Below are 14,543 nucleotides of genomic sequence, written 5' to 3'. Positions count from 1 at the left end.
TTAATTTATAAGTGATCTGTTGCCTTATTTTTTCCCTTAAATTCTGTCTGCATTGCCAATCTTAAATCCTTGTTAAAAAAAAAAAAACTTAAATCCTTGTTTAAAAAATTAAAAGATTAAGGTTAATCTCGTTAAAGTTTATAATAAAGACATATCTAAAAACCTAATGACTCCTTTCTAGATATTATGGTGCTTCTAATGCAAAATGTAGTCCCTCACTGTTCACTGAATTGCTGAAAAGATTGGAAATTAATGTTCATATTTCTGAAGTGTTAAGGAAGTCTCACTGGCTCCTTTCCCCCAAGAGGCTGTGTTCTCACGGAATATGGGTTTTGTTCTTCTTTTTTAATTAGCTTGGAAGAATCCCGGGATGTCTTCTCTCTCCGCCCCCTCCCCCACCCCCCCCCCACCAAAGTTAATAAACTTGGATGAAAGTTTGGAATATTTTAAACTGGCCTGGCTTGTGGGGTGGAGAAAGTGAGCCTAGTTAGTGCCATGCATGCATCTTGATTTCAAAATATGAATATCAGCCATATTCTGGAAACTGCGTTCAAGCTCTGACAAATAATTTGATTTCCTTCATATTGGTTTTCTTAATTTAGCTTCTGAATGCTTATATGTCCTATGCATAGTAAAATAATTGTACAAGTGGCAATTAAAAACCATCCACTTGTTAATGAAAATTGTTTAAAAACACAAAGCATGCTACCATAAGTCAGATTCATAAAAAAAAATGTTAAAGACACAGGACATAGAAAAAAAGTTAAACACAGATAGAAATACAATGAACAGATAGTAAGTAAATTGGAAGTTCAAGAACTTACTGAAAATCAAGAGTTAGACTTTTCATCCAAAGAGTCTTTTTCTCCCACCAAGCATCTAAGGTTTTCAGTAAAAGAGCCCAGCCCCCTTCTCCCAAAGCCAGTGGCTTTTGTCCTGACCTAGAATAGGGTTTGTGGGGACTGTACCTGAGCCGGGCTGTCTGCGATTTCCAAATTGACAAGAAGAGACTGGAAGATAAAGAGCATGTTCTTACAGGTGAAGAGCAATTTTGCAACTTTTCCAAGCGACACCCAGGAGAAAGCTTGCCTGCTACCAACTGCTGCAGAGTCTGGGCAGAATTCCTCTAGAAAGAAAAAGAAAGTCTTCTCCCCCCCTCCCTGTCTGCCTCTCTCTGTCTCTAGTTCTTTCTCCTCTCTGTCTCTCTCTCTCAGATCCAATCTTTTAAGAGCTTCAGCACATTGCTAAGCTAAAGGGAAATTCTCTTTGATAAAGCGGTGTTTCCAGCTTCTGGGTTTTAAAACCTAAATCTATATTCAAATCTGGCTGAAGGTGTGTTCTGGGATTTATGAAAGCCTCTTAAAGGGGTAAATTTACCAAACCGTGACAAAATCATCACAATCTTACTTTAGACATCTGAAGTGGATGAGAATTTTAAAGAGACCCTTGTTTATTTAACACTGTCCATTTCCAACTCGTAGTTTATTGGCCCTGTATTTCTGAGAAGTTATTAGACTAGAGGGCAAAGGAGAAGCCGGAGCTGTCTGCTGCCCGCCGCTGGAAGGGCAAAAGCCCTCTCACGCCCCACCACACATAAATCTGCCCCTGTCGAACAGAACGCGGGGATTTTTAGGCAGGTTCGGCTGCCCCCGCCATCTGGAAGGATATGGAAAACCTCTACATCGGGCTTGAAAGATTTCCCTGGACACTGGACCCTACAGCAGATGGATCTCCCAGTCCAAAATTTTTTACTTGGTGGAGATCACAAGCGCCTGTTCTTATATTTCTCCAACACACCCCATACCGACTGTCCCCAAGGCCTCCCTACGGCCTTCCGCTCTGCCAAATTAGCAACGTCCATTTTTCTTTTTCCGTTCTTTTATGCTTTAAACATCATTGTGATCAAACTGGGGAAAACGTTTTCTTTTGTAGGGGTAGGAAGGAGGCTCTGCTTGAGGCGATCGGGATGTATTTGCCTTTCCGTCATCGAAAGCATCACGACTCTGACCAAGCGCACCCAACCAGTGCCTCCGACAGCCAGCGCCACGAGGGCCATAATGCCTGGAGCATTAGTACCCCCTCCCTACCACCACCCCCATTAAAGGCTTGGGGGGGAGAGAGGCGGTCACCAGGTGTTTCAGTACAGTGGAGGTGGGGGTGAGAAAAAAGGTCGGTACTCACCCTCCCCCTTCCCGGGCCCCCAGAAAGTCCTGACTCCTGGGAACCCGACAGCCAGCGGGTCTCCGGACTGGAGCTGCTGCAGAGGGCCGGGAAGGAGCTGGGCGGGCCCCGGGCCGCTAGGGGACTAGAGGGGCCACCAGGGCCCAAAGCTTTAGAGACACCTGTGACAGAGGCTGCGGCCACGGAGTCCCCAGCCCCAGGCCGAGCTGGAGCCGGAGCCCAGCCCCGCTGCCGAAAGCTTGCTGCCTCGTGCGCACTCCCGTAATTCGTTAATTGCTGTAAATCCCAAGGACGGCCACATTTGATTACACATACAGTATAAGAACCGACAACAAAGCGACGAATTAATTACCAACTTCATTAACATAGGTCCCCAAATTAAAGGCAGCGAGCTCTTTCTTTGGGCCCACTAGCAGTGGTGGTGATGGTAGTTGGTGGTGGTGAGGGGGGGAGGTGTTTAGGAAGAGATTTTATTTTTCTTTTACTGCACTGGGTATTGAGAAGAGCTGTTTTCTGCTCCCTCCGCTCCCCCCACCGTTATTCACATCCACTCAGCAATTCCGATATCCCTCCCCGCATACTCCGCCCAGTCTGTTTTTGCTTTTCTAGAGACTCAGATCCGTTTGAAACCTGTCCGGTCCCTGATCTCTGTGCCAGGCAAAAAAGTTGGGCTGGAGGTCGCACTCTCTGGCTCGGGTCCCCAGCTCCCATCACTTCCCAGCCTCCCGGCTCTCAGCTCGGGGCTCGGGCGGCGCCAGCCCAGTTAGCTCCAGGCCTCGCAGTGTCCGGCATTTGGCGGCGTTTGTTCTAACACAGAAACTGTTTCCAACGGGGGCCTTCCACGTTCGCTCCCTTCCCCGATATCCTGTCTACCTCACACTCGCATCCTCCAGGCCTGATGTGGCCCCAGCTACTTCCCCTAAATGGGATCTGTGATTTGATTCCGGGGTTCGTGTTCCCTACAGTCAGTCTTGGGCTTCACAACTCCAAAAAAAAAAAAAAAACCCAGGCGCCTACCAGAAGCCGGGGTCTCTCACTCAGGGATCATTTACTTATATGTCTAAAGATATTTATAACGGGGTAGGGAATAGAGAAGACACTGAGATTTAGAAAATAGTTTGTTCTTGGACTGGTGTATCTCTCTGTCTTCCCTACATGCCCACATGGCACTCCATCCCTCCCTCTTTTACCCTTTCTGGCCGTCAGCGTGCTCTGGCCCTGTTTGAGAAGGCATAGTAGTGTTTTTGAGTTTCAGTCTTACCTGCTTTCTGCCTCTCATCCACACCCTTATTGCTGGGCTTGAATGTGATAACCCAGTCACTCCCCACTCCTCCACTCCGCCCCCTGCGCTGCTTCAGCATTTACTTAAATATTTTTATCTTCCCATCTTACATTGTATGGGTTTCCTTTCTTCCCTTCCCTAAAAATAAAAAAAACACAAAGGAAAGAGGAAAGGAAATTTCAGAGTAAAGGAACCAGAGAAAAAGAGGGTAAGAGAAGAACTCCCTGTCCATCATTTTAATTATACAATTAGTTCACATGCTCCGGCCCATAATGTATATTTTAAGCGGAGCCCAGTGTCTTTAAAGAACATTCTGGTAATGTCGGAAGCCTGGATTTGTTGCCGGCTCATCCCCCGGTGCAGCAGCGGCCTGTTTTCCTCCCCCTGTTGTGTGTTTTTATTATTTTCCCTCTGGCTTAGATGTGTCAATCATTCTCTCCCTGCCATTGGTTGGAGAGTTTGCGTCAAAAAGTTGCCAGAGAGGCGCTTTCTCAGCAAATCTCCCTGAGAGCGGGACCGACCTCAGCTCCAACTCAGCCTCCACTGTGATTAAAAATAAAAATTGCTAGAGCAGCCCTCACTCACTACATATACTTTGTATGTATTGCAGAAGGGCCCACGCGTGTTTAGAACTCTAGCCGCCTTCCTCATTTTTTGTTCTTAAAAAAAATTTTTTTTCTTTTTGGTTGTGTTTGACTTTTCATGGATGGGTGAAGACTACAAGGTTTCTAACTCAATACTCTTGATTTCTTTTAGGATAGCTGGCTATTTGGAATTTGAAGGATATTTGACTTTTTCTAACCTCCCATGAGGCTGTAAGGTAAGTGTCCGTCTGTCTTGTCTCTCTATATCTACGTGTACTGGTGTCTGTCGGCCATCACCCTATAGTACCGCCAATAGACCGACCGATGCCCCTGTGGGAACGTGGAGTTCTGCAGGCGGATGCATTATTTTCTCTTACAAATTTTGAGGCGTAACAACGATCGTTGCAAAAAAAGAAATGTGATCTGGAAATGAGAGCGGGAGTGGGAGAGAGTCAGAGAGCGTGCTCCTGGGGGTCGTCGCTTCTGCAAAACGTCGTCGAAACGCTGCGAGTGTAATCTGGGTGTTTTGGAAGGTTTTGTTTGTGGTTTTGTTTTTACGTCAACGCCGTTCTGGGCTTCTCCCCGCGATCTTTGCGTTTTGGCCCCTAGATTGGTTTGGGGTCGTTTGGATGGATCCCAAAGACGTTTTTAGAGTCCGAGACAAAACGATGCAGATGTAGCTAGATGTATGGATTGAAACAACGATAATAAAAAGTCAGGCGCCTCCTTGGGCCCGCGCGCCGGAAACCTGGCTGGCTTGCGGGTCTGCCTGGGCCAGGGGCAGCCGCTCGAGCCCCTGCCCGCCCCTGATGAACCTGAGTGGAAACCGGAGCGGATAACCGAGGAGGACGAGAGCGCTGGTTTGTAGTCAGCCCCGGCGCTCGCCGCTCGCTTTTTTTTGGCCTCCTCTCCCTCAGCCTAACGCAGCTCGGTTCTCTTTCTTCCAAAAGCTTCCAGGTCACCTCTTTGTTTTTAAACACCCACCACCCCACAAAACCAAACCACCTTGGGCTGAAATTACGCAGCCCCCTACCCCCACCCCCGGTTGCCCTGGTCCCCGACCCTGGTCACACGGCCGAGAGAACGTGAAGAGTGGTTTTTCAACAGGACTTTGCCGGGCATGGTTCGCGGCCCGCCCCCGTCGCCCTCCGCGCGCACCTGGGGCGGGCAGAAGTGGCAGCGAGTGGCCCCTGCTCCGCCCGAGGCCGCGGCCGGGCCGAGGACAGGAATCCTTCTGCTGGGACCGCGGCCCCTCAGCTGTTCTCTGGCGGGGAGCGTCAGGGCTTGCCCGCGCGCTCGCGCACCCCCTTCCCAGGTTCAGGCTCGGAGACAATGAGGTGTCGTGGGTCTGGACCGGGCGGGGGCGGAGGGGTTCGCCGAGGCCCAGCTTGTGCCCTGGGTCTGCTCAGTGAGAACCATTAGAAGGTCTCTGCCAGCTCCGGTCCCGGGCGACTGGTCGGGCTGCAAACTCCCAAGAAGTCTTCGCTTTGCTGCGTTCAGGTGACTGTTGAAATCGATGCCCGATTTCGGGACACATTTTTGGAAACCCAAGTCCTCCGTCAGAATTCCACTGAGTTGGCTTTTGCCTCCTTCCCAGGCCGAAGTGGTGCGCGGGGAGCGAAGGCCGAGCGGCGCTGACCCTGCGGTGGCTGATTGCTTGGGGAGAGGACAGGGAAGTCGCTCCTTGAAATTCTCCCCAGCATCCTAGGGCTTTTCGGGAAGGAATTTCTCCTGCTCAGTTCGGGACTTTTTCCAGGTGCCAAAAGTTATTAGCAGGGGAGAGGAGCAGGAGAGGAAACTCCTCCCCCCAGAGCAAGGTAGACACCCAGACCTCAGCGCTGCTAACACCGGGGCTTTCTCCCAACGATAATTAATAGTCAAGGCCAACCCTTTTGGCACGTTTCTTCCTCCCTCCCTCGCGGGTGGCAGAGTTGTTTGATTCCCCGAGGCCAGAAACTTTCACTCGAGTTCGCCGGAGAGAGGCCAACGCCCGCCGTTTTCCGCGGTGCCCACACGTCTCCTTTTTCTTTCTTTCCTCCTCTTCGTCGTCTTTCCAGCCTCAGGCCAGTCGCCAGTCCGCGTAGTTTTGTTTCCTTTCCATCATGCAGAAAATTAATCAGCCCGGACGAGAAGCAGAGCGGAGCATGGCTGCCTGTAATTAAGGGACGTGTGCCCCTCGGATTATCTCGTTAGTTTATCAAGAAAACATTTATTATAATTAATTCTCGGACGAGGTAATTATTGTTGAGCGAGGACACAGCAACTGGTAGATGGGCTTCTTGGAAGAAAAAAAAAAAAAACAAGGCGAGGGGGGAGGGGGAAGCGACAGATTGCAGGAATTGACCGTTAGATATAAGGCTGCGCGGGCGACGCGGGCAGTGGAGCGGGACCTCGGGCACCAGGCCTGCGGGGCTGCGGGGCTTCCGGCAGGGACACGAGGCCCAGGAACTCGCTCCCGGAGGTACGGTCGCCGACCGGCTGCCTGGACTCACCGCATGACCGTGGTCAGCTTCTAGGTATGAGTTCTCCAGAGGCCACCTCGTAAGCAGTCATAGTGAGGCGTAGATTTTGGAAAAGTTATTTCTTTTCCCCATTCTGGACTCTGATTCGGGAGGAAAAGGGTTTTAAAAGTTAGATGAAAGGGCCCACGCCTTCTAAGCAAAGTGCAGACCTAGGCCGGCTGTGGAGAGAATCTCTTAGTTTTGTTTTTTGGTTTTCCTCTCTTCCTTTTAAAGGTGGATCCGGGAGCAAAAGTGAAAATAGTCTCTTCCAAGAATTTTAGCCATTTTGCAATGGTAAGGGCAGAGGAGCTCCTGGAAGGATCTCAGCCCTGGTGCTTTTTCTGTCGGTTACTGCTTTTTATGTTGGAATGTGCTACTTTATTGTACGATGTGTCAGGCATTTCTAATTGGGTGAGAGCTCGACATGTAAGAACATTTCCATATTTCTCATGGGTACATCTGATATGATTTTACGTTTCTCTATAGTACTACAGTTCAGGACTTTGCAAGGTTGTACGATTAAACAAAAAGTTTCCAGTTTAGAGGCTGTTTAAACACATATATGACTGCTTTAAAATACAGTCATATATATGTTTAAACAGCCTCTAAACTGGAGATTTTTGTTTATTTTCACAGCCTCCAAAGAACAGCATTTTGAAAGGAAAAGACCATGCAAAAATATAAAGTCTGTATTGTGGGGGCAACTAAATTAGTTTTACTGAGGATAATACAAACTCCTCCATGAAAGACACTTATAAAATTACATTAAGTTAGATCTTAGGTTAGAAAAGAACGACTTTTGTGCTCTGAATTTAAATCAGACAGAAGTTACTGAGTTGCATTTATGGACTTTTGTGCCTTGCTGTCTTAAACAACGTAAATATGAAAACCCGGAGTCCTTAAAACTCAGTAAGACCTTTATCTTGTATCCGCCATTTTGAATCAATCTTTCATGGTGTCAAAGTTTCAAAGTAGAGATCCTTGCATATAAGTGCCACATTTTAGAAAAATAAAAGGCAGACTTGCAAACTGCCAGCCTATATTAACATCTACTTTGAATCTCTTTGCTGGGGTGGAGGGGGGGAGCTCAGCTGAAGAAAGTAAATAACTTTTCTTTTTCTTTCTTTCTTTCCCTCCCTTGAGCTCTTTTTCTCATAGGATTATAGGGAACTTGAACGGTAGGGAGAAATTCTGTTAGTTTCACAACTTGGGATATTTGTGTATCTACTTTCTTTAAAACTAAAATGTGCAAAAGGCAGTTAGTGTTAACAGGAAACTCTGGTGCAGCTGCTGAGGACCCAAATGTCTGAAAATTTGCTTTCCGCAGGATCTGCAGCCTCCACACATCAAAAATCAACATGGAAGCAGCTTGCACTACAAATGTGGGGCCCCATCGTTATCTGATTGGTGGGATTCTAACTTAACAATTTCTGGCAAGCCCTGTGCCAATCTTGAAGACTTTTTTGCAATATGTTTAAATATTTGATGGGTGTCTATTAAAAGTTAAATACTTGTTTGTTTAGCTTTCGTTCTTTAGACACATATAATCAAGGTTCTCCAAAACCCTAATAAATCTGTTACTTACCTAGAAATCTAATTATCCAGACTACTAATTAGGTGAAAATGATTACCGGAAATGACTTCAAATGTGGAATAATAGTGGTTGAGCAGTTTTTCCAAGTTTATCATTTAGTAAGTTGGTATTTTAGATGTTAAATGCACTGACATTTTAGCTTCGCAGCAGTTGGAAGTGGTAAAAAGCTAAGATAATTAAAATCTCTGCCACGGAAAGGCAACAGTCTGGGGAGAGGTAGATTTCTTGAATTGTTTCTTTGTTTCTCACCAATGAGCTTTGTTATCAGCATTATTTATTTAGCCAAAGAGTTCTTTGTCTCTGCAAATGGCCCCAATCAAGTTTTGTTTGAGACAATTAGCTAGTGCCAGCCAATGAGTCCTATGCAAATGTAGGGATAGGAATGCAATGTGTGCATTTGAAGGCGTGGGGTTTTGTTCTTGGGGAAGGCAGATTGTAATTGCTTTCTTCGGGTACATTTTTTTTTAAGTTTGGGGTGGGGGTGGGGAAGACAGGTTTATCTGGTCTCCCTTCATCCCCTCTAGTTTCAGAGCAGCTGGGGGTGGGGGTAGGGATGGGGGGGGAGTGTCTGCAAGTCCTTTAAAAGCCTCTGCCTCGCTTAGCCCGTGCTCTTTTTAAGTTAGTGGTGGAACGTGGAGGAGCTGCCGCCTCCGAAGCAGTAAACCAGCACCTCTGTTTGTTTGCTTTGCCCTTAGTTCCACTGCTCCATTCCCACCCACCAAGGACTCTGAACCTGTCCACCCCCAGCGCATCAAGATCTTCCAGCTGGGTACCCCCGATTTGGGCCGACTTTGCACCTCCAAACAATCTTAGCATGATGTCTTATCTTAAGCAACCGCCTTATGCAGTCAATGGGCTGAGTCTGACCACTTCGGGTATGGACTTGCTGCACCCCTCTGTGGGCTACCCGGGTAAGTGAGCCCTGCTGCACTCCTGCACCCCCCTACCCCACGCCATCCTCCAGGAAAGCAACACCCTATTTCCCTGGAACACAGGTGTTAGCAGTCACACTGTCCCCACCCAGCTTCAGGCTAGGTCTCCACTAGGTTTTCCTTCTGAGGAAGCAGCCCCGGGCATTTACCTACTAAGCAGAGAACAGGGGTTGGGAGAAGTGAGTAGGCGGCTCTGCAACAGTTACATTGCATCATTTGATTCTTAATTCGAGTAAATAAGGGATTGGCATGAGAGTGGGATGAAGAAGGTCACTGTCCTTGACATTTGTGCAAAAGACCCCTGCCCATGTCTGGATGCCCCATTCCTCAGGAGTGTCCTTTTGGAGAAGCTGAGCTTTGTCTCCATAAGTCGTTAGGACCCTCGGGCTTTGCAGTTGTTCCCTCCAGGCCCAGGCCTTCCCCTCTGACCTCCAGGGCCTGCTTTAATCCCAAGAAGTGTGACTTCCTCCAAATTCGGGTGCTTTCCTTTCCAATCAGATCTGTTTAAAATCCTCCTAGAAGGAAAAGTTGAATCAACTGTGTCCCCATTTTAAAGATGGAGGAACAAAGGCCCTTGGTGTGCTAAAAACCCTGAGAGCAGGTTTCAGACTCCCCCCATTGATTTGAGCTGCCAGTCTGTCCTCGGAGATCCTTCGATTTCATGGAATAGCCTTTTTGTGTTGTGCTTTGGGAGTTGATTTTTGGAGAAAAAAAATTTTTTTTGGTGTCTTTTAAGAAATGTTTCATTTGTTAACTTTCCAAGTGATGCTCAGATTGGAGCAATCTCAACCCCAGGAAGAGTGGGGAAAGCAGCAGCATGTGTCCTGGGTCCCTGGGGAGCAAGGCTGGGGAGGCGGTGGGAAGAGCATTGGTAGGCTCCTGGTTGAAGGGCTGTGAAGAGCTGGGGATTGCTTCGGGGTGGAGGGTAGGGGTGTCGGAGAACCCTCGGAAACTCCTTGACTGAGAACTGCTCCCCCACCCTAAAGGGCCCTGGGCTTCTTGTCCCGCAGCCACCCCCCGGAAACAGCGCCGGGAGAGGACGACATTCACTCGGGCGCAGCTAGATGTGCTGGAAGCACTGTTTGCCAAGACCCGGTACCCAGACATCTTCATGCGAGAGGAGGTGGCACTGAAAATCAACTTGCCTGAGTCCAGGGTGCAGGTAGGGCAGATGCAGGCAGAGCCATCCTTCCTTACCATGCCACCCTTCCCCAGAATATGGTGCATGTCCAGAGCTATGGAGAGCCCCAGATCTTTGAGAGGACTGAAGGAAGGCTTGAAACTCTCCTTTGCTCACTAACGGGCCAGGAAACTATTCTCTTCCTGCCCTTTTTTGCCTCCCATCACCACTTAATCCTATAAGCAAGGGTCTTCAAGGTCTGGGTTGCTGGTGGAGGGAGACCCAGCCTAGAGCAGATTTCCAGAGTAGTCACATGGTATTGTAACCCTTCCCTTCCTTGGTATAGAAATCCTCCCCTATTCTCACAGACTTGTCTGAAAGCAGCTCAGCTCCTGACAATCCAAATATTTTTACAGATGAAAAAATCAAGTAAATGACTTGCTCAAGGTCTTAACTAAGTTTGGTGGCAGAGTCAGAGTATAGACGCAGCTGGTGCTTTTACCAAATACATCAACACAATAAGAATGTATTTTCCTTGACTTCTTAGGGATTGAACAGAATTTTCTAGCTCTGAGCCATTTAACAGATAAAATATCTACATAATGTCTCTAGTGACACCTCTCTTGCTTTAGTTCCACTAAACTTGACCTGAAACTGGAGAGGGAAGGTCAACTCCAGCTTGCCTGGTGAGTGAGCCCTGTACAGAGTTCTCTGCAAAGTATTTAGCATGTAAACCACACATACGCCTGGACTGTGTTTCTGAAAATGACAGACATCAGTGTCAGCTGCTAATCGGGAAAGAGGCTTTTTCAAAGAAGGTTGGAGGAAGTTTTAGCACTTCTAAGGCTTGAACCAAAGTCCTCTCTGGGAGAAAATAAAGGGCCCCGAATGGTTGGTGGTATTGAGCTTGGCCGTGGTGGCATCACTTTTACCACAGTGATGGCACCCATACAGAGAGCTCATTCAAAAGTTCAGCTAAGGACCTGTCCTCCAGAAAATGCCAGCAGTTTCTTTTCTAAGACCAATCATACACCAATCATAGCTTCTTCATTGCAGAACATAAACAGGGCTGGGAAAGAGAATTGTCAAGATTGCAGCAGAGGATTAAAGTGGTAAGCCAGTGAACATAGCACAGGAGACTATCTATGTGCTGAGTGGCACTGCTGTAAAGGCACAGACTCAAGTCTTGGAGACTAGCAGGTCCGTACTCCAGCTCAAAGCAGAGAACATATAAGTCCCTCCTTTTATCACAAAGAAACTTTCAGCAAATAGTGACCTTCAAACCTCTTTCCTCAACAAGACTATGTCTTCCCCTTGGAGCTTCGTTTTGTGAGTCTTTCTAAGAGAGACAAAAAGAAGGGTGATGGAACCAACCAACCTCCATATTAGCAGTTGCTTCCTGGAAGGTGAACTGTAAATGAATTTAGGCTGTTCCTGTTAGCATGTAACAGTAAAATTGCTTTCCCTCATTTCTCATGTATTTGCCTCCAGAAGACATCGATACATTTTATTCCTCTGTGAGAGTGTTCCAAGATATAGCTGAGTCTATGTGTATGTATGTATTAGAGGTGAAATAAGATAGGAAAGTGAAGTGGAGAGTTTCTAGCCATATGATTTGGGGGATTCTCTTAAATTTTATTATTCTGGGCTAGAAATAAGGCAGTGCCAAGTGTTTTTAGACAGTCTCCCCAACTTTCTTACAAGTCCAGGAGTTTATATGAGTGTGCCACATAATAGGTCTTCAGTGGAGGGGGAAATTGTGTATTCAGCTGATCTGTCTGTGTAAGATAAATTTATAATCTGAGAGCCATTCTTGTCCTTAGGGAGTTATCAAACTGTGTTAAAGACGTTTCTTTCCCTTCCAAGGTATGGTTTAAGAATCGAAGAGCTAAGTGCCGCCAGCAACAACAACAACAGCAGAATGGAGGTCAAAACAAAGTGAGACCTGCCAAAAAGAAGACCTCTCCAGCTCGGGAAGTGAGTTCCGAGAGTGGAACAAGTGGCCAATTCACTCCCCCCTCTAGCACCTCAGTCCCAACCATTGCCAGCAGCAGTGCTCCTGTGTCTATCTGGAGCCCAGCTTCCATCTCCCCACTGTCAGATCCCTTGTCCACCTCCTCTTCCTGCATGCAGAGATCCTATCCCATGACCTATACTCAGGCTTCAGGTTATAGTCAAGGATATGCTGGCTCAACTTCCTACTTTGGGGGCATGGACTGTGGATCTTATTTGACCCCTATGCATCACCAGCTTCCCGGACCAGGGGCCACACTCAGTCCCATGGGTACCAATGCAGTCACCAGCCATCTCAATCAGTCCCCAGCTTCTCTTTCCACCCAGGGATATGGAGCTTCAAGCTTGGGTTTTAACTCAACCACCGATTGCTTGGATTATAAGGACCAAACTGCCTCCTGGAAGCTTAACTTCAATGCTGACTGCTTGGATTACAAAGATCAGACATCCTCGTGGAAATTCCAGGTTTTGTGAAGACCTGTAGAACCTCTTTTTGTGGGTGATTTTTAAATATACTGGGCTGGACATTCCAGTTTTAGCCAGGCATTGGTTAAAAGAGTTAGATGGGATGATGCTCAGACTCATCTGATCAAAGTTCCAAGAGGCATAGAAGGAAAAAATGAAGGGCCTTAGAGGGGCCTACCAACCAGCAACCTGAAATGGACAAACCAATCTACTTAAGATCCTGTCATAGTTTTAGATAATTGGTTTTCCTGATTTGCGAAGTAATCAAAAGCATTCTAGCCATGTGCAACCAAACACCACCAAAAATAAAATCAAACAAAACTAAGTTGTGAAGGAAGGGAGGGAAGATCATAGCCTTCTTAAGCAGAGGTGTCCAGTGTTTTAGCCAATCCTTGGTTGAATCTTAGGAATGAACAGTGTCTCCAGCTCATTCACGTTTCATGACCAACTGGTAGTTGGCACTGAAAAAACTTTTCAGGGCTGTGTGAATTGTGCGACTGATTGTCCTAGATGCACTACTTTATTTAAAAAATAATGTTCATAAGGAGTCAATATGTAGTTTAAGAGACAATCAGTGTGTGTCTTATAAATGGTACATCTGTGGTTTTTAATCTGTGCTAGACTTCAAAACTGTGATCTCCTGTTATTGTATGCAACCTTGAACTCCACCTCTGCAGGGGTTCTTCTGTGATTAAATAGGTTATAATTATAAGCAAAATTCAGAGCAACTGAGTACTGATCTAAAAAGATTACCTTTGGCTGGAGGTGAGCTGCACTGAAACTTTACGACAAAATGTCTCTGGACGAGGAGAGTGAGAGAAGAGAAGCAAAAGGACACTAATTCATCTGTAATTTACTGTTGGTAAGCCTAGCAGTAAAGAGACATTGGTCAATTGCCCTGACCCTGATGGATTACTAAACTGAGATCATTGTTGTTTATGCTTGCAGATGTTAACTGGAAAAGTTATATATGCATAAACCTTTTCTTCCTGGATTTGGCAGATATGTATAATTATATTAAAATGGTTCTAGCACAACATTGGGTCCTGTTTAATTTTACACTACTATTTAGAAATGAGAAGCCAACATTCAGCCTCTCCTTCCCAAAACACATTTTTCTTAGGGCAGAAAGGAAATTAGCAAACTTATTTTTACTTTTTTTTTTTTCTTGGCTAATCTATGGATAAACTAGATATGAATGACAGTGGTATGTAGACTGTTTGTGACTTTCATCAGGATTGCTCTAAAATTAGTTTGGAAAGCCTAGCATTCAATAGGATCTTCTTGCTTTTCCCTCCCTGCCGCAAACCTGAACGATTTCTTAGGCACTTTATTAGTTTTAAAATAGATCAAATTTTTAAGAGGGAGGAGGAGAATTGGAGATTTTCTGAAAACATGAGAATGACAAGAATTTCTTGTTTCTATTCTCTTTATTTGGTTAAGGGGATTTTTTTTCTAACTTCCAAAAAATCTGAGGTAAACATGAGAGGGAGTGTAATCAGAATCTGAAAGCAATTCAGGCAGAAATGATTTCTGAACAAAAGAGTTTCAGAAAAGTTTTAAAACCTATAATTTCAGTAGTTGAACATAAGGCACCCTGGTCAGTTTTGTGTGTGTGTGTGTTTAAGAAAGTGCCGAGGGGGAAAAAAATGGGTCCCTTTTCAGTTGTACCTGCATTTTGTAAACCAGTCACCAGAAAAGACAAGTGGGCCAATGATCATGGTGCTCCTCAGGTAAAAGCAATATTTAATTTCATTTTAAGCTTCTTAAGTTCTTACATTTGACCAAAATTAAGTGACTCTTGATTGTAACGTTTTAAATGAAGGTTAGCAGTTGCAACCATTTTGTTTTCTGGCTATTTCATGTTTCCG

At 46.1% G+C, this 14,543-nt stretch overlaps 2 protein-coding genes across 17 annotated transcripts in view; one reads left to right on the top strand and one right to left on the bottom strand.

Annotated features, from left to right (window-relative positions):
* Positions 1–1,199, bottom strand: part of LOC100894837 (uncharacterized) — a 140,377-nt gene extending 139,178 nt beyond the window's left edge. For all 6 annotated transcript variants that reach the window (XR_008474409.2, XR_004729919.3, XR_008474410.2 and 3 more), the window contains exon 1: positions 969–1,199. Coding sequence is in view for 2 of the 6 variants with exons in the window: in XM_078335995.1 (XP_078192121.1) it covers positions 969–1,028 (60 nt within the window). In the remaining 4 variants the exon portion in view is untranslated. The remainder of the gene's footprint in view (positions 1–968) is intronic.
* A 2,757-nt stretch (positions 1,200–3,956) lies between these two features.
* OTX2 (orthodenticle homeobox 2) lies at positions 3,957–13,709 on the top strand. 11 transcript variants are annotated; one of them, XM_035260617.3, is made up of 5 exons: positions 3,957–4,060; positions 4,220–4,283; positions 8,838–9,053; positions 10,085–10,236; positions 12,061–13,709. In XM_035260617.3, the coding sequence occupies exons 3-5, from the start codon at positions 8,957–8,959 to the stop codon at positions 12,679–12,681; spliced, it is 870 nt and encodes a 289-aa protein (XP_035116508.1). In that variant the 5' UTR covers positions 3,957–4,060; positions 4,220–4,283; positions 8,838–8,956; the 3' UTR covers positions 12,682–13,709. The 11 variants fall into 11 exon arrangements, with proteins under 11 accessions (XP_035116508.1, XP_035116499.1, XP_035116503.1 ...); XM_035260608.3 differs by having other exon boundaries at positions 10,061–10,236; XM_035260612.3 differs by lacking the exons at positions 3,957–4,060; positions 4,220–4,283 and adding exons at positions 5,142–5,547; positions 6,105–6,281 and having other exon boundaries at positions 10,061–10,236.
* Positions 13,710–14,543: the final 834 nt, after the last annotated feature.

The sequence above is a fragment of the Callithrix jacchus genome, chromosome 8, assembly GCF_049354715.1.
Source record: "Callithrix jacchus isolate 240 chromosome 8, calJac240_pri, whole genome shotgun sequence".
Lineage (NCBI taxonomy): Eukaryota > Metazoa > Chordata > Mammalia > Primates > Cebidae > Callithrix > Callithrix jacchus.
This window is presented reverse-complemented; position numbering and strand designations above follow the sequence as displayed.